Source organism: Halichoerus grypus, chromosome 5 (assembly GCF_964656455.1).
Source record: "Halichoerus grypus chromosome 5, mHalGry1.hap1.1, whole genome shotgun sequence".
Taxonomy (NCBI): Eukaryota; Metazoa; Chordata; class Mammalia; order Carnivora; family Phocidae; genus Halichoerus; species Halichoerus grypus.
In genome coordinates, this window is record NC_135716.1 from 64,170,931 (window position 1) to 64,189,713 (window position 18,783).

An 18,783-nucleotide genomic window follows, 5' to 3' on the forward strand; every position below is an offset into this window, starting at 1 on the left:
GCTATGTGAATAAACAATGCTCATAATTCCGTTTTAAGTCCACCTCACTTTTCCTTTTACCCATGCAGTCTACCTACAAGGAAGGCAGGTATGAAAAAAAAATTTTTAATGACTCATAGATTCCCACTCCCAGTATTCCTGCCCTTTATCTATCCTATCTAGGTACTTTAACTCTACTGTGGATAGATTTCTCAATAGTCAATATTACAAGGGTGTCACTTGTAAATACTTGTGTACCTTTAATAGCTACAAAAATCATTACTAATTTATATCACCTACTCTCAGGTTCTCTGAACATGCTGCCCATGTTTTCATGGCAGGACACTGAAATGGGTTAGTGAGTCATGACAGGTATTCTCTAAAGTCAGAACTCTGAAGGCATTTATATAAAGTAAATCCCTTTGAATAATCTGTAAAATGTAAATAACTGTATACCTGTACAGCCTCTCATCATAATTTTCCATAGAAATATTCTATTGGTTTTCTTTTTATTGAGATTTTTTAAAGCTATTTGGACAGAGGTGCAAAGAATTAACTCAACATTTTAATATTTATGTCCTTATGCAGTTTTTTATTTAATTATAATCCTAAATATTTTCTATACAATGTCCTTAAAATATTTAAAGGCTGAAAGTGACTTGGAATAAAAGAAATCTAAATAAAGAAAACTGAGAGCTCAAGTGAGTTCTATTTCAATTGAGAAACATTAGCACAAGTATGCTTGGTACTCATTTTTCCTACCTGTACCTTTTCAAAATCTTCAGTTGTGAACTTCTTAGAAGCTACATAAAGCTGCCCTTCAGGATCAATGGCTTTCTTTAAAGTATGTTGCACAGTAGAAAGAAGTGGGTAGCAAGGAGATGATTCATTGCAGCTAAGCAATAATCCAAATGCCTCTAGGAGATTAGCTGGAATCAAACTGCAATCCTACATCAAATGAAAATGTAAAAGACAAACATTAAATTCTGGCATTTCCACAAACACTTTAGAAATAATTATAAATTAAGTATTGTTTGTAATTATTTAAATTATTAACATATTTATATTATTAAAATATTTTATTATATTAAATTATATAACTATTTTTGTTTTATTATTTGTTACTACTAATTATTATTTAAAGTGATTCCTGAGTATCATGGGAACTTAATATGACCAATTTTTGAATGCTCTTTATTATTTTCTTACACATTATTCATTAAAGCCTACTCTACTGCCTATTCAAATAATAATTTCTAGTAAACAGACACCCGCTTTGCATGACTAAAAAAATGAAAATTTTCAAACAATTGCATCATTATTTAGTTCTAGTACCCGATTAAAGATAGAAATGGGTTAATAAAACATTAAGAACAACAAAAACATTGAGATTAAAATCTGTGATTAAATTCCCTGAACAACATTCTAAAAATAAAATATACATATACCTTACCATCTGACCAATTAGAGTGTTGGTTTTCGGCATATTCTTCCTTGAAGATGAATCCATATCAACAAAAGACCAAAAACTGCACTGAACTGGAAAAGTCATTTGTTGATTAACATCATCCCCAAACTTCTTTCCTGGGATGTATACTGTGATGCTTCTGCTTTCCACAACTAAGTCAAAAGACATTATGCATTTACTATTTAGGTTCATTTTGGTCTATATATCCACAAATTAATAACAGATATTATTATATAGAATTTTACTCTCTAAATGTTGGACAGTAAAGACACAAGTAAATTTGGTTGTTTTGTAAGATGTGGCTAAATTAGAGGATCTGCCATAAAAAGAACAAGAAAAATATTTGAACGTTTATGTGTCCCATGACTTAATGAGAACAACAGTCTAAAGCATATAGCTGGAATTATGGTCAGTGTCTGGGTGGAATAGGCAGAGAGTTAAGAGACTGGTCATGTAAGTCATGCTTACAAGGGGGGCTGAAATTAAGCAATGTTCTTTTATGTGGAAAAAAAGAAAGCAGGACATGCATGTAAGAGTGAAAGAGGGTAAGACTTAGAGAAAATATAAACTACAATGACTAGGGGAAAATATATCTCAAATCCAACATGTTGAAAACCAAATTCATCATTTCTTCTCCTCAAATGACTCTGTGTGCATTACTCACAATTAGGGGTATCACTATTCAACTACTTAAAACCCAAATAAAAAATGTAGAAGCAACAAAATCTCCTTTCTATCCATCCTTCACCCCTTATAACCATTCAATCTATAGATTCAATCCAATTCCTAGGATTCTATCTTTCAAATATTTCTCAAATTAGTCTTCTCTTCATTCATGATAACAGAGTCTTTTGTCTATATTTATCTTTCTCTTGGGTCATGAGATAAATAATATATTTTTAACTCTATAGAAAGGCCAGAGCAGTTTTCAAAATGGTTGTACTATGTTATACTCTCATCAAAAATATATAGGAATTCCAGTTTTTCCACATCCTTGGTAATATTTGTTGTCAATTTTTTAAATTTTTGCCATTCTAGTAGCCAGGGCCAGCTACTTATTATGTGGGCCCAGTGTAAACTAAAAGTTAATCAAACACAAGGGAAAATCTGCTGTTAAATGTACTAATATATAAAGCTTTTTCCTTTAAAAATATTTTATTACTGGGGCGCCGGGGTGGCTCAGTCAGTTAAGCGTCTGCCTTCGGCTCAGGTCACAATCTCCAGGTCCTGGGAACCGAGCCCCACATCAGGCTCCCTGCTCTGCAGGGAATCTGCTTCTCTCTCTCTCTCTCTCTTTCTCTCTCCCTCTGTCCCTCCTCACTGCTTGTTCTCTCTCTCTCAAGTAAATAAATAAAATCTTTAAAAAAAATATTTTATTACTTATGAAATGTAATAGGACTGATGTGGAGAAATTAGAATCTTCATCCTTTACTGATCGGAATGCAAAATTGCATAGCCACTGTGGAAAACGGTTTGGTGGTTCCTCATTAGGTTAAACATAGAATTACCTTATAATCCAGCAATTCCACTTCTAGGTATATACCCAAGAGTTGAAAGTAGGGACTCAAACAGATACCTGGACTCCAATGTTCAGAGCAACATTATTCACAATAGCCAAAAGATGGAAACAACCTAAGTGTCCCTCAACAAATGAATGAACTTTTTTTTAAAGTGGTATATATATAAAATGGAATCTTATTTAACAATAAGAGATTCTTGAATAGACAAATTCATAAAGACAGAAAGTAGAATAGAGTTTACCAGGGGCTGGAGGTAGGCGGGAATAGGGAGTTATTGTATAATAGGTACAGAGTTTCTTTTTTTCTTAAAGATTTTATTTATTTATTTATTTGTCAGAGAGAGAGACAGAGAGACAGAGAGACAGAGCACAAGCAGGGGGAGTGGCAGGCAGGACCCTGGGATCATGACCTGAGCCAAAGGCAGACGTTTAACCGACCAAGCCACCCAGGCATCCCTGGATACAGAGTTTCTGTTAGGAATTATGAAAAGTTCTGGAAATGGAGAGTGGTAATGATTACATAACATTGTGAATGTGCTTAATGCCACTGAATTGTACACTTAAAAATGGTTAAAATCGTAAATTTTATGTTATGTGTATTTCACCATAGAGGAGAACTCCTTCAACTTGGAAAAAAACATCTACCAAAAAACCTACAGCTAATATCATATTTAATGGTGATAAACTCAAAACTTTCTTGCAAAGATGAGGAACAAGACAAGGATGTCTCTTTTTACCACAGTTTTTCAGCATCAGAGTGGAAGTCCTAGCTAAAACAGTAAGACAAGAAAAGAAATCTGGGCCAATAAAAACTCACATGTTAGCACAACTGAGAGCAAAAGCTAAAACAGTGCATTTGTATATTAAATTCCCCTCTTTTTATTAATAAAGGTAAAATGAGAAGTATCATTTAATATAATTTCTCAATTCCTAAAATGTGTACAATACAATCTTAACTGTTAAGTAACTCCTTGACACTGATGAGACTGTAAGTTAAACAGGTAAAAATTAATTAGAAAAAATATTGTTCACCTGATTGAAGCTGTTCTAGTTTATCTTTTTTGTGTGAAGCCAAGTCTCCCATAAAGCAGATACCACCTTTAGCTAGCAAAGCACTGCCAGCTTGAATGCTAACTGCGCCAGTTCCATACTTATTTCTGGATAGAGTAGGAAAAATTTCAGTAGAGACTGGATGACGTATACCACGGGGCACAAGGTTTATACTAAAATTCAAAAGCCTAGGAAAAAATAAATTACTCGTTACTATTATTCAATGTTTGATTTTCAAAAGTGATCATGTATAACAACTACACAATTAAATTTAATTTGAGTCAGTGTTTAATGAAAATTTTTTCTAATATTTTATTTTTAAGTAATCTCTACACCCAACATGGGGCTCAGACTCACAACCCCGAGATCAAGAGTTGCATGCTCTACTGACTGAGCCAGCCAGGTGCCCCTAATGAGCACCTTTTCTAGGGATAAAAACATATATAAGACATGGTCCTTAACTTAGAAAGCTCACAGCCTAGAAAGAGAGACATAAAAAACTAAAACACAATGTGTTTTCATGAGAACATTCATAGGAGAGTATTATTTCTTCCTGGAAGGAAGTCAGAGAAAGCTACAGAGAGATGACATTTGAACTGGGCCTTTCTCTTTATGGATTGCTTTCTTTTGTTTATTCAGAATTTTCACATTTAGGCTTGCCAGTAGCCCATAATGACTATCTCTGCTGCCTATGTATCATGGTAACTCTTGATACATCTTTCTGTTTTCTGATCTCTTTGCCAATTGCCTCAGCCCCTTCATTTCTCAAATTTAAATTCTAAGAAAGGATTATGATTGTCTTAGCTTTCAAAACCTTCCCACAGAAATCATAGCTTGCTGGTGCAATCAACTATGATGAGCTGACATAGACATCCAGTGCAAAAGAGGATGAAGCAGTATTCTTTAAATATGGATAGGTAGATGCTATAAAATTTCTAGTGTATATGCCATTCCAAGGAATTTGGATGTTAGTTTGAAGATATATAAAATGGGGGAATGAGATTTAGAAAGAAACTTTTGCAAGCCTATAAAGCAGTGGTTTTCAACCCCACCTCACATTAAAATCACCTGGGGAGATTTTTTAAATTCCAATGTCAAGCCCCACCCCAAACCATTCTTGGGGTGAGCCAAAATCATAAATTTTTTAAAAAACTCTCCCAAGTAGGGCGCCTGGGTGGCTCAGTCGGTAAAGCATCCGACTCTTGACCTTGGCTCAGGTCTTGATCTCAGGGTCATGGGTTCAAGCCCCATGATGGGCTCCAGGCATGGAGCCCACTTAAAAAGGAAAAAAAAATTCTCCCAGGTAATTCTAATATGCAGGACGGCTGAGAACCTATTATATAGAACAATGGGTCTCAAACTTGTCTGTCTACACATTGGAATCCAATGAGAAATTTTTAAAAATAGTGATACAAGGGGGCGCCTGGGTGGCTCGGTCAGTTTAACGTCTGCCTTTGGCTCAGGTTGATCCCAGGGTCCTGGGATTGAGCCCCACATCAGGCTCCCTGTTCAGCAGGCAGCCTGCTTCTCCCTCTTCCTCTGTCACTCCCCCTGCTTGTGCTCTCTCTCTCTGTCAAATAAGTAAATAAAATCTTTTAAAAAAAAAGATTTTATTTACTTATTTGACAGAGAGACACAGCGAGAGAGGGAACACAAGCAAGGGGAGTGGGAGAGGGAGAAGCAGGCTTCCCGTGGAGCAGGGAGCCCTATGCGGGGCTCGATCCCAGGACCCTGGGATCATGACCTGAGCCGAAGGCAGACACTTAATGACTGAGCCACCCAGGCGCCCCAAATAAGTAAATAAAATCTTTCAAAAAAATAGTGAAGGTCACATAATGTAAGGTCAAAATACAAAAATCAATTATATTTCTACATATTCACAGCAAACATTTGAAAAATGAAATTAATAAAATACTACTATTTTTAATAATATCAATATTCTCAAATATTTAGAAATCACTCTAGCAAAACATATGCATGACCTTTACAAAACATTGCTGAGAGAAATTAAGGAAGACTTAAATAAATGGAGATACACACCATATTCATGGATCAAAAGACTCAACATTGTTAAGATATAAATTCTCACTAAAATTGATTTATAAGTTAAATGCAGTTCCAACAAAAATCTCTAATGGCCTTTTCTGGGGGGTGGGTGAGAGACTGGTATTAACATATGGATTCTAAACCTTATAAGAAAATACAGGATTCTAAACTTTATAAGAAAATGCAAAGGACCTAAAATAGTGAAAAAGAATCTTGAAAATGAAGAATAAAGTTGCACCACTTGATTCAAAACAACATAGAGCTACAATAATAAAAAATGTATGGTATTGCATAATTATGGACAAATAGGTCAAAATAACAGAAAGAGTTCAAACAGATTTTTGCCCAGTTCAATTTTATACCTAGTTTATACCCAGTTCAACTGATTTTCAACAATGGTGTCAAAACAATTCAATGATGAAAGGAAAATCTTTTCAACAAATGGTATGGAAAAACTGTATAAATGCATAGGAAAAAACATTAACCTTGACTCCTACCTCACACCATATACAAAAATTAACTTATGATGGATAACAGACCTAATATAAAAGCTAGAACTATAATGCTTCTAGGAGAAAATATAAAAGAATATCTTCATGACCTTAGTGTAGGCAAAGATTTCTTAAACAGAACCCAGAACCCAGAAAACACTAAACTTAAAGAAACCCAATAAATTGAATTTCATCAAAATGAAAAAGTCTGCTCATCAGACATTTTTAAGAAAAAAAATACTAGCTTTAGACTGAAACAAAAATTTCTTGGTACATATATGTGACAAAGGATGTATATCTAGAACAGCCCCTTTTAAAAGTGGGCAAAGGACTTGAACAGACACTTCATAAAAGAAGATACATGAGCAGCCAATAAGCACATATAAAAGAGCTCAGATCAGGGGCGCCTGGGTGGCTCAGATGGTTAAGCGTCTGCCTTCAGCTCAGGTCATGATCCCAGGGTCCTGGGATCAAGCCCCACATCAGGCTCCTGGCTCAGCAAGGAGCCTGCTTCTCCGTCTCCCTCTGCCTCTCTCCCGGCTCATGCTCTCTCTCTCTCTCTCTCTCTGTATCTCTGTATCTCTGTGTCTCAAATGAATAAGTAAAATCTTTAAAAAAAAAAAAAAAAAGAGCTCAGATCAGTAGTCATCAGGGAAATGAAAATTACAACCATAATATGATACCATTTCACATGCACCTGAATGGCTAAATTGAGAAAGACTGACAACACCAGGTACTGGTGATGATAGAAACAACTGGAACCTTACATTGTTGGTAGGAATGTAAAATGGTATAACCACTCTGGAAAACTGTTTGGCAGTTTCTTATAAAGTTAAATATATATCTACCTAATGACATAGCAATTCTACTCCTAGGTATTTATCCAAGATAATGAAAACACACATCCACAAAAAGACCTGTATAGGAATGTTTACAACAGCTTCATTTATAATAGTCAAAACATGCAAAACCCAATGTCCATCACTAGGAGAATGGATAAACAAATTTTGGTACATTCATATAATGGAATACTACTCATCAATAAAAACAATGAACTACTGACATACACAACTGGATCAATCTCAAAAATGTGTAGAGTAAAAGAGACTAGGCCCAAAAGAATATGCATTGTATGCACTGTATGATTCTATTTTTATGAAGTTCAAGAACAGGAAAATTGACCTACGGTGACAGAAATCACCTATGGAGATAGGTACTAAGTGAAGGAATTTTCTGAGGTGATGGAAATGTTCTATATTTTATTGTGGTGGTGGCTATCACAATGTAAGCACTTGTCAAAACTTACTGGAGTATATCCTTAAGATCTGATTATTTCACTATATATAAATTTTAACTAAAAAACAAAACAACCCCCCCAAATCTCTCATACCACCCCAAATACCACAGGAAAAGCCAGAGGTTAATGACAAACAGGAAAAGAGGCAAAGGCCTTCATTTACAAGAGATATCACAAATCATTTAGAAATAAACAACTTAATAGAAAAGTGGACAGGAGTCAAGGAGGTTCATAAAAAAATAATAAAAGTGTTTAACAAACTCTAAATGATACTAAAACTTACGCCTAGTTAAAAAAATGCAAATTAAAATAAAATACCATTTTCCACCCATCAGATGGCTGACTTTAAAAGTTTGATAATACCCAGTGTTGGTGAGGCTGTGAGGAAACAAATACTCCCATGCTCATCAGTAGAAGATTAAATTGGTGCAATCTGTAGCAGTTAGTACCACATTTACATTGCAATTTAATTTTAATTTTAGCAAAACATCATCTGTCCAATTAAGTTAAATTTGCATTTTTAAAATTTTAAATTCATTCTATAAATTTGCTTTTGCTTTACAAATTCATCCAAGGTATTAATATAAGAAGTTTATCCCTGGGGGCGCCTGGGTGGCTCAGTCGTTGGGCGTCTGCCTTCAGCTCAGGTCATGATCCCAGAATTCTGGGATCGAGCCCCACATCGGGCTACCTGCGCAGCGGGAAGCCTGCTTCTCCCTCTCCCACTCCCCCTGCTTCTGTTCCCTCTCTTGCTGTGTCTCTGTCAAATAAATAAAATCTTAAAAAAAAAAAAAAAAAGAAGTTTATCCCTGGCTTTTGAACATTTAAGTAATTTTAGAAATAGTACTTGCTAGTGGGGAGCCCCAAAATGCTGAGTAGAAGTTTATTCCAAAGTTAGGGTGATAGTCCCCAAACAGTAATTTTGGCACTTTTCACAGACTTATTTGGATACAGTGCATCAGTATTATTGAATGGAATCTTGGAGAAAAATAAGACAATGGCTTGTTGGCTGTTGGGGGGAAGATTATTTTAAAATGAAAGCAAAGTACAAAAGCAGAAAATGAACTAGGGAATGAGGGAAAAAGAAGTCTGTGAAGGATACATTTATTTGTAAAGGTCTGAGTGGGGAAATTGGTTGAAATTCTGAGTGGTTAGATTCCCAAAATATTGAAAGCAAATATCCAATTTATCAATTCCTGTTTTTAAAGTTTTGAACTTCAAAGTTTATTTAAATATTTATACTGCCCAGATGAATTCTAAATATTTGTCTTGTAATAATGCTCATGGAAAGGATTTATGCAAATCTGTGACCAATTTATAATTTGAAAACATTCATATCACATATTTTACCTGTCTACAAGTAGAGTATCACTTGTTATAATTAAAATATCCAGGCAATTTTTCAGTTCCTTGTTACGGTCAGTTGTCTGTACTAGACTCATCAGCAAACAGAGCTTGAGCAAATTGTAAGTCCCAGGAGGAACAATTTGTGATGCAAAGATATTGGCCAGTATTGCCGTAAATTTCCAGCATGAGCTGGAAGTCAAAGAGAGAAGATACTTGAAATTGTCGCTAATTCCTGAGGGAACTGAAAGTAAATATTAACACATATATTAAAAAGGGTTTTAAAACAAGAAAACGACATTATAGATCTCTACTTCCATTTATCTAAAATATTATCAAATTGTAGTTCTTCTAGTAATGCCACATTCAAATTCTTATAATAATATTAAATTATTATATATATTATATTACATTATGATTAGAGGTCACTCTGGTCTCTCAATTTTATCCCAGGGAATATAATAAAAGGAAGCAGTCACCCCATGTGTCCACATAGACTGGCTGTGGGGGGCAAGCAAATCCCTCATTCTTTTCCTTTTAAGACCTATATGAACAAAGCCAGATCAGGGGGCTCCTGTATTGCAGTGTTTGCTTCTACATCTATGTTTAAAATAATACCACCTTTAATGAGGGCTAAACAGGAGAATGGGAAATACTTGAATGATGCTGTTAAAAGGGAAGATTACTCTCTACTACTTTGAAAGCACTGGACTCTACTATACTGTAACAATCTAGATCTTCTCCACTCCCTTACTCTATCCAGCTCCTCAAAGGAATGAGTGATTTAATCCAACTGATCACTGGGAGGAATAGCTGTGCATGCATAAACCAGTCCGTTTCTCCTTCCTTTTGGGCTGCCATCAGAGAGCAATGATTTCTTCTATTCATCCATGCCCATGGACCAAGGGAGACCTACTTTAGTGTAACTCCTGCCACATTTGGGTGGTTAAATCTGCCTAATTCTATAGTGTAGCATGAGAAAGCACACTTTTTCACCTACATATAAGTCATGTTCTGCTACCAAATCAATAAATCTGGAAACACTTCACAGCAGAAAATATTTAAAATAACATTAAAATATCTATTTTCCTTTAGTGCTTTCTTTCTTCAATATTTTTACTCTTTTAAGAAGCTTTTCTCTTCAAGACAAGCAGAGGTATCTAGAATCTACTTGCATTTAAATTCAACTTGGGCCTCTATTTTTGCAGATGGTTATCTGGTGATTCAAAAAAAAATCTAACGTTGTTCAAGATTTAACTAATCTTTCCTACTTTAATTATTTGTGTGCCAAGTTAAGAGTAGGTCTGCTCTCTACTTTTACCTAATGCTTATTTATGTTTGAGTTGTTAAAGGAAATTACCAGTAACAAAAGTGTATTTTGGTCCCCATCGCCTTTCTCTTTTGTCTTATTTCTTGATTGGTTCAGAACTCAGATGAGGAAAAGGATGCTATTGTATTGGGTTCTTTTTCTCAGACCACAAGTTACTTAACATTGCTTTAGTTAGAAAATAAAAGGTTGGGTAGAAAAACCTTTTGATGAACCTTTAACTCTTGGCATCTGGACACAATTTTCTCATTGCTAATTATGAAAAAATCAAAATAAAGTTCAGGCAAAAAAAGGAGTCCTTCCTGTGGGCAAGGTTCTACATTATCACATTTTATTTCTTTCATAGCATTATCGTCTTGTTGATTAGTTTACAGGTTTACTGACTGTCTACCATATGATTTAAGAGTAGGAACCTGACTATAACTATATACCTAGTGCTTAGAAGAGTGTCCAGCAATACTTATTTCCTGAGCAAATACTTATTTCCTGAAAACATGGACTTAAATTTAAATATTTGTTAATATATGATACTAACAATTTCCTTACCTTTTGGATTGCAAGAAATGATACTGTTTGCCTCTATACAGACAGCAGTTTGTGACGTTTTTACACAGCTTGGAATTCCAATAATTTTATACTCATTTCCTATATTCATTTTACTCACTGATTCATCTAAGATTATTAAACACAAAAGAAAATATGTATTCACTAAATGAAACTTGTACATGATCATATGGTTCAAAAATCTAGAACAAGTAACAAGTTAGTAACTGAGTTAGTTGTAAAGCATTTACTTTTGTTTAGTATAATATCTACATAGAGTAACACCAATAATGTAAATTGAGGCAATTTTATTGCTGATAAATTTTGATATTTATAGACAACGATGAATTAATTTCAAGAAGCATGAGACACAGCAACAAGACAGTCTCCTCTAATACAATTAAAGGAAAAACAGGATCATTCTATTTAAGATGAAACATATTTGCATTAAATCATAAAAAATGTTAATAAAAATGACCTTATAAATAATAATTTGAGAAGAAAATAATTTTAAAAGGTATTATTCACTACCTACAATATAGGCAAGGTATTTTTACATATATTATCTAATTGAAAACTGTTAGATATTGTTATTCCTGCTTTGTACATGAAGAAACTGAGAAGTTAAGTAAATTGTACGAGGCTAAATAGTACATAGCAGAACTGAAGTTCACATCTAGATCTGGGTATCTCTTGCATTATGCTAGGTTTCCCTTCTCACATCTACAGACTGGACAAAGCTTTTGCACAAGTTCAAAATTGGTTGATTTATTGATTGTTTTAAGTAGGTTCCACGCCCAGCATGGAGCCCAGCGCGGGGCTTGAGCTCATGACCCCAAGATCAAGACGTGAGCTGAAATCAAGAGTCAGATGCTTAACCAACTAAACCACCCAGGCACCCCTCAAAATTTATTTTAAAAATATACACTAAAAATCTTGATCCTCCATTACACAGAAGTTGGCTGGTTGTAAAGCTATGAAAGAAAGGCTTAAAAGGAGGAACAGGATTAGCATCTCTCCATGAAGAAGATCAAAAGGTGATCTTCTCCATCATTTTTTTTCTTCTCTCTCTCATTTCTTTTTTTTTTTTTAAGATTTTATTTATTTATTTGTCAGAGACAGAGAGCACCCAAGCAGGGGGAACAGCAGACAGAAGGAGAAGCAGGCTCCCCAACTGAGCAAGGAGCCCGATGCAGAACTCAATCCCAGACCCTGGGATCATGACCTGAGCCGAGGCAGACACTTAACTGACTGAGCCACCCAGGCGTCCCTCCTTTCTTTTTTTTTTTAATTTTAATTTTAATTTTAATTTTAATTTTTTTATCTATCTATCTATCTATCTATCTATCTATCTATCTATCTATCTCCACAGAGCATATTGGTGTACCCTGTAGACTGGAAGGGAAGAATCAGGCTCGAGAATTGAGAAAATAAAAACTACAAACCAACCAACCAATCAAACAAACAATAACAACAAAAAACAACTAACTGAAGGATACAGAATGAATTATGAGGGGATAATTAGAGCAAATTGTTTTTCTACTGTTCCATGGAATCATAGTTTGGTAGATGTATCTTGAGGTCAAGGAAAGGTCAAGAAAAAGGTAAGGAGGCTGGGAAGTCTGGTTATCTCTTCTAATGTCAACCCCAAAAGGCCTGTTTTTTATTAATTTAATCTTTAAAAATTCATTTAGGTTCTATGGAAGAGTTTATTTGAAGAAAGGATTTTCTACCAAAATATAAGTTGGATAGCCACTTATATTTCTATGTTGTATGGTTTTTATGTAGTATATAATAGAATTAAGTAGACTTTGAGGCTGGAATGCCTGAATTTGAATTATGGCTGTGCCACATACTAGCTATGTAACTTTGGACAAGTTACTTTCTGTGCCTCAGTTTCCAAATTGTAAAATTGACATAATAATAGAACTTACTTGATGGGGTTGCGACTAAATGAGTTAATATATGTAAGAGTGCCTGGCACACAGTAACTGCTATTTAAAAATGACCTATTATCATCTGTGCTTATATGCTTGCCTCATCCTTGTCAGGCCACAGCGGGAAGAGTTCTTATTTGAATTTCTACTTCCCTAACTCTTGAGTTTCCGATACATGTTTGACATTCAAGTTCTCTCTTTCCAAACAGTTTAACTTCTCCAATTTCAGCCCAAGAAAAGAGGCTGAGCCTCACCCTCATTTTCACAGTCCTGGCTTTTCAACGAAGACTCACCATTCCCTGGGTGATTAATACCAATAATGATTTCCTCCATGGCAGATTCTGTCTACTCACAGGTCTTTATTCATGCAGTTCTCAAGAGTTAATCATACATCACAACTCATTCATTTTTTTAAACAAATATTTATTGAGGTTTTACTATGTGCAGTAAAAAAAACAAGTCCTTACCTTCATGAAGTTTACATTATAAAGTAATCCCAGGGGCTCCTGAGTGGCTCAGTTGGTTAAGTGACCGACTCTAGGTTTCCGCTCAGGTCATGATCTCCCGGTCAGGGAGACTGAGCCCCATATCAGTCTCCTCACTCAGTGGGGAGTCTGCTTCCCCTCTGCCCTTCCCCCACTCGTAAATTCTCTCTCTCAAATAAATAAATAAATCTTCAAAAAATAAATTAAATAACCCCAATGTTTACATAAGACACAACATAAAATGATGGGAGATCATTACCATAAATAATTGTGTCCCTGAAACCTAGCTCGGTGCTTGGGACACAGCAGGTGCTAATATCTTTTTAAGTGAATGATGTATGACTCAATGAATAACTGATACCTTAGCTAAACATGACTCTTTAAAACACTCAAAAGAAGACCTATGATTCTTAAGCTATAGAAGTACCATTTATAATATATAGCTATAAACAAGTCAATTACATATTTTATATATTTTACAGCAATTTGTTTTTAGTTCACACAAAACTTACTTACCTCTTAGAAAAACTGTAAGAGATTGAAACCTACATGGCTGGTTGTTAGAATATCCTCGAAAAGCATGAAGTGCCTTTGCTGTGATTATTTCAACTATCTGTTTATCTTAAGGCCAATAGCAAAAAAGAATTAGTTATTTGAATATACATTCAATTTACTTTCCACATTAAGATATCAAATACTATTTTAAAATTTGTAATTACAAAATATAAATGCATCTTTACCACCAAGTACTCTAAATTTTCTGTCTTCTTGAAGTGAAGATGAACATAGATTACACAAAAAGTCATTTCTTACTGTAGCAGATTCTGTAGCACCAGGCACATGCACTCTTATATACTGAAATCCTGAAAGAAAACAAAGGTAAGCTAAATTTGCTTTTGGATTTAGCTATCCATTTTCATTCCTTTAAAATTATTCTAATTCAAAGTATAATTAATTCAATTGTACAGGTGGGTTCAGAGCAGTTCAATTAACATTTATTGCATGAAAAAGAAGAAGATAGCAGGAGGGGAAGAATGAAGGGGGGAAAATTGGAGGGGGAGCTGAACCATGACAGACTATGGACTCTGAAAAACAAACTGAGGGTTCTAGAGGGGAGGGGGGTGGGGAATGCGTTAGCCTGGTGATGGGTATTAAAGAGGGCACGTTCTACATGGAGCACTGGGTGTTATGCACAAACAATGAATCATGGAACACTACATCAAAAACTAATGATGTAATGTATGGTGATTAACATAACATAATAAAAAAAACACATTTATTGCATGGCTATTTCTTGCCAGGCACTATGCTAAGGCACTGGTGATATGGATACTTAAACACAGTTTCAAAAGGCAGCAATAAGAAACAGATAATTTTAATATGTGGTGTTCATTTAGAGTATTCAGAGAGAAGAGAGGAATGACATTCAAGCCAATGAGAAGTAGGGATGAATGGAAAAGATGTCCTGAGAAGGAGTGAAGTTAAGCCAAAGGTTTGAGAGAGGACATTACAGGGAGAGGAAACAGCAATGAACAGTCATGAAACAATGTATGAGAACAAGTGCTTCAGCAATCCAAGAGCACCTGTTAACACTGTGGGAGAGAGAACGGAAAGAAAAGAATGCACCTCAGGATTATGCGAAGTAAACTTGTAAACATGAAACACCAAGTTTTATTCCATTCTTTCTACTCTATGAGTGTTTCATAACTAATGGTAAACATGATTTAGGATTAAACAATAAATTGCTTGATGTTTTGATTTTACATTTTTATATCTACCTTTTGAAAGAGGGCATGCTTCATCTGAACAAAGAAATCTTGCACCTTGTGTATACTTGGTTACAGTTGTCATTGCAATCACAATTCCTTGCATCATATAAAATCTTTGAGATGCATAATCAAGTGGAAACTCACAAAGATCAAGACTATAACTTCGCAGAGGAGGTAAATGTGTTAACTTCAGCACTATATTAATCTAATAAGAAGGTAAAAATGGTATTAATAAAAATTGTAGATCCAATTGGACTTGCATTACACTATATTAAGTATATTTGTGGAGTAAATCAAGTAAATAACTTGTTAGTGTTATTAGGAATCAAATTTAAGCATAAGAAAAAAGATCTAAATATAAAATTAAAGATGCAAACCCCTTAAATCTTACATTTTAATTGAAAATATTATTATGAACTCGTAATTTTTCTTTAAAACCACAATTTCTTGACTATATCCACTGAAAAGACCTACAAAACAATGAGAATCCAATAGCAATGACCCCTTCCAGTGCCCAGATTATGATCTCTTAAATATAATTTTTCACCAAAAGGAACCAAGGCTGCTTAAGGGAAATGGCTGACTGCAGGTCTGAGACAGAAAATATACCAGATGGACCTGGTGCACCTCTTTGTGCCAGAAACCAAGGGAGCTACAAAAAACTAAAACATGGGATGTGTCAAAAGGACATAAATGCAAACTTTAAGGGACTGGACTCCCAATGGACCAAAGGTTCAATAATATACATCAAAAAGAATGACAAAGATTCATTGAAATATATCGGATATATCTTTAAATTCATGAGTTCCTCATAATAAAAAAAAAAGGAAAGAGGCGCCTGGGTGGCTCAGTCGTTAAGCGTCTGCCTTCGGCTCAGGTCATGATGCCAGGGTCCTGGGATCGAGCCCCGCATCGGGCTCCCTGCTCGGCCAGGAGCCTGCTTCTCCCTCTCCCACTCCCCCTGCTCGTGTTCCCTCTCTAGCTGTCTCTCTCCCTCTCTGTCAAATAAATAAAATAAAATCTTTAAAAAAGGAAAAACAAAACCAAAAAAATTATTGGTCATCATTTAGGCTCCTAGATTTCAACTCATTATTCTCTGAAGATTTATAAATGGAAAAAAATCAACCATTCATTCTGCCTTTTAGGTACAAATTATATTTCAGGGTAACCAAACAGTTGATGAGAGAAAACTTCTGTTATAGAATAATTTCAGATACTAAATTCAGAAAGGTTGCTGAAATTAGAAAAAATCACAATTTTACAACTTCTAATGAAATAATGGATTCTAGGTAATGGTCATCAGTGGCTGCAAAAACTATTAGATGAAAGTTGATGGGAGAGTGTATATTGAAGAGATCAGACCGACATTACCAGAACCCACTGATCAATTGTGGGATTACTAAAAGTAGAAAACAGATAGTGTATTTCCCCTAATGTAGTGCAATATGAAATACATGACAATAAGTATGATGTATTCTTGTCAAAATGAGTTGAATCTGAATTTAAGCAAGTTTTTAGAGCCAATTTATATTTCCCAGAAATATGGTGTATGGAAGAATAAGTTAAATACCGTAAGAACATAATCAGACAAATCCAGATTATGAAACATTAACAGGACAATTAACTAGTTTCTTCAAAAACTCAGTGGTATAAAAAGGAAGAGGGAGGTAACTGCTCTAGATTATAAGAGGTTTAATGAGATACAATAACCAATTATAATGTATAGGCCTTGTTTTGATCCTGATTTGAACAAATCAATTGTGAGACACTCTTGAGAGCCCAAATGGGTACATTTAAATATGGACTGGATATTAGATACAAAAAAATTGTTATTTTGTAAGGGGTCATAATGGCATTGTGGTTATATAAGAAAAATGTCCACAACTTTTAGAGGTTGATACTAAAGGATGGAGTGGTGACATTAGGATGTCTGGGATTTGCCTTAAAATATTTTGGTAAAAAATGGATGATGCAGGTATGGCAAAATATTGTAAACTATTAAATCTGAATGATAGATATATAGAGGCTCACCATATTATTCTCTTTATTTTGCAGTATGTTTGGAATGTTCTATTATAAAAATATTCAATGTTATAAGTGATAATACAGGAAGTGAAGATGTGTATTTAAGATATTCTATTGAACTCTGAAAAAATGTAGTATCTTTTTTAATAAACAAAAATATGAATATAAAAGTATTTATTTACAAGTAATCTTCAAAGGTTTTTACCTCAGTTTTCTTTGTTAAATTTAACTAAAACTTACCTGAGTTTCAGTCTGTAATTGTCCAATTAATGAGAGAGTCTTAACAGCAGTAAAACAGACCTGTGGTTTCAAACAAACAAAGTTACCAAAAATTCCACATGACATAAAATTCTTTCTTTCTTTAACTTACTGATTGAAAAACTTGAGCAGCTTTTAAAGGCTCGTGTAAAATGTGATTTCCAAGTTCAGCATCCAATTCAACAATATCAGAGGGATTTATTAAAATATTGAATCGATAGACAGCATAACTTTGTTTTGAATCTGTAAAAATACACAAATATAAAAATGAGGATAGTTACATGCAGAAATTTATTTTAAAGTTTCTAAGATACAATGTCACCTTTGCTGAACATACCATTGTAGTATTTGCAATCATCTATAAACTTTTGGAGGCCTCCACTTCTGTCAAGATAGATAAGGGCTGCCTCTTTCATTTTTAGACTTGACATTTTCTCCTAATTAATGATTCTTCTCTATTACTAAATGATTAAACGACAGTTGCTGGTAAAGACTACAGATGGTGAAACGCACAGAAAAGATGAGAATACCTAGAAATAAAATAAATTAGAATTTACACTTCATGATCTCTAATAAAACCTTACAAATTGTTCAACTTAAAATTGAGAGTGAAATGAAATGAGGTAAAATTTCCAACTTAGAAAAATTCCTACCCAAAAGGAAACAAAACTTTGTGGGTTTTTTTGCCAAATAACATTTTTTATCAACAGTAGGTCATCAGATTCTCCACAAGATTGCAAATTTAAGAACAGGAGCCTCAACTATCTCTTTACAGAGTAGGTGTTCCTAAAAAATGCTTGTTGAAATAAATATTAGATGATGAGGTCCCCTTGCAGGAGTTGCTTAAAAAATGAAAGTGGTAAAAGTTGTTTCAAAAATTCAATCTAAGTAAAGTGTAGTTAACCTAAAAAATCTGAGAACTTAGTTCTAGACCCAGCATTTCCTAGTTGCTATGGGGCAATCACCTGACCTCTCTTGGCTCAGTATCTTCATCTGTAGAAAATGAGGGGGTTTCATTAGATGATAAGGCTTCTTCTGGCTTTAAATCTTCTATTAGTGGCCAACATAAAACATTAAACTTTGGTAATGAGAATGGAATATGTAAAATTCATTCAAAGACAGCAAACAGTAATTGGAAACAATATATACCAATAATTGTATTAGGTGTTAGGAATAAAATGATTAAGATTGGATCCTGCCTTCAAGGAGTTGCCAATTTAGAGAAGTCAGAAATAATGACCATCA

The 18,783-nt window shown here is 34.5% G+C and overlaps 1 protein-coding gene across 1 annotated transcript in view; it reads right to left on the reverse strand.

The window, feature by feature from the left end:
* Window positions 1-17,969, reverse strand: part of MCMDC2 (minichromosome maintenance domain containing 2) — a 33,485-nt gene extending 15,516 nt beyond the window's left edge. Inside the window, exons 1-11 of the mRNA XM_078072321.1 lie at window positions 17,876-17,969; window positions 17,651-17,781; window positions 17,521-17,580; window positions 15,265-15,460; window positions 14,227-14,349; window positions 14,003-14,107; window positions 11,068-11,193; window positions 9,201-9,438; window positions 3,999-4,204; window positions 1,433-1,599; window positions 748-927 (exon numbers count right to left, since the gene is read on the reverse strand). Of these exons, the coding sequence (XP_077928447.1) occupies window positions 748-927; window positions 1,433-1,599; window positions 3,999-4,204; window positions 9,201-9,438; window positions 11,068-11,193; window positions 14,003-14,107; window positions 14,227-14,349; window positions 15,265-15,460; window positions 17,521-17,580; window positions 17,651-17,781; window positions 17,876-17,969 (1,626 nt within the window). The remainder of the gene's footprint in view (window positions 1-747; window positions 928-1,432; window positions 1,600-3,998; window positions 4,205-9,200; window positions 9,439-11,067; window positions 11,194-14,002; window positions 14,108-14,226; window positions 14,350-15,264; window positions 15,461-17,520; window positions 17,581-17,650; window positions 17,782-17,875) is intronic.
* Between the last annotated feature and the right edge of the window lie 814 nt (window positions 17,970-18,783).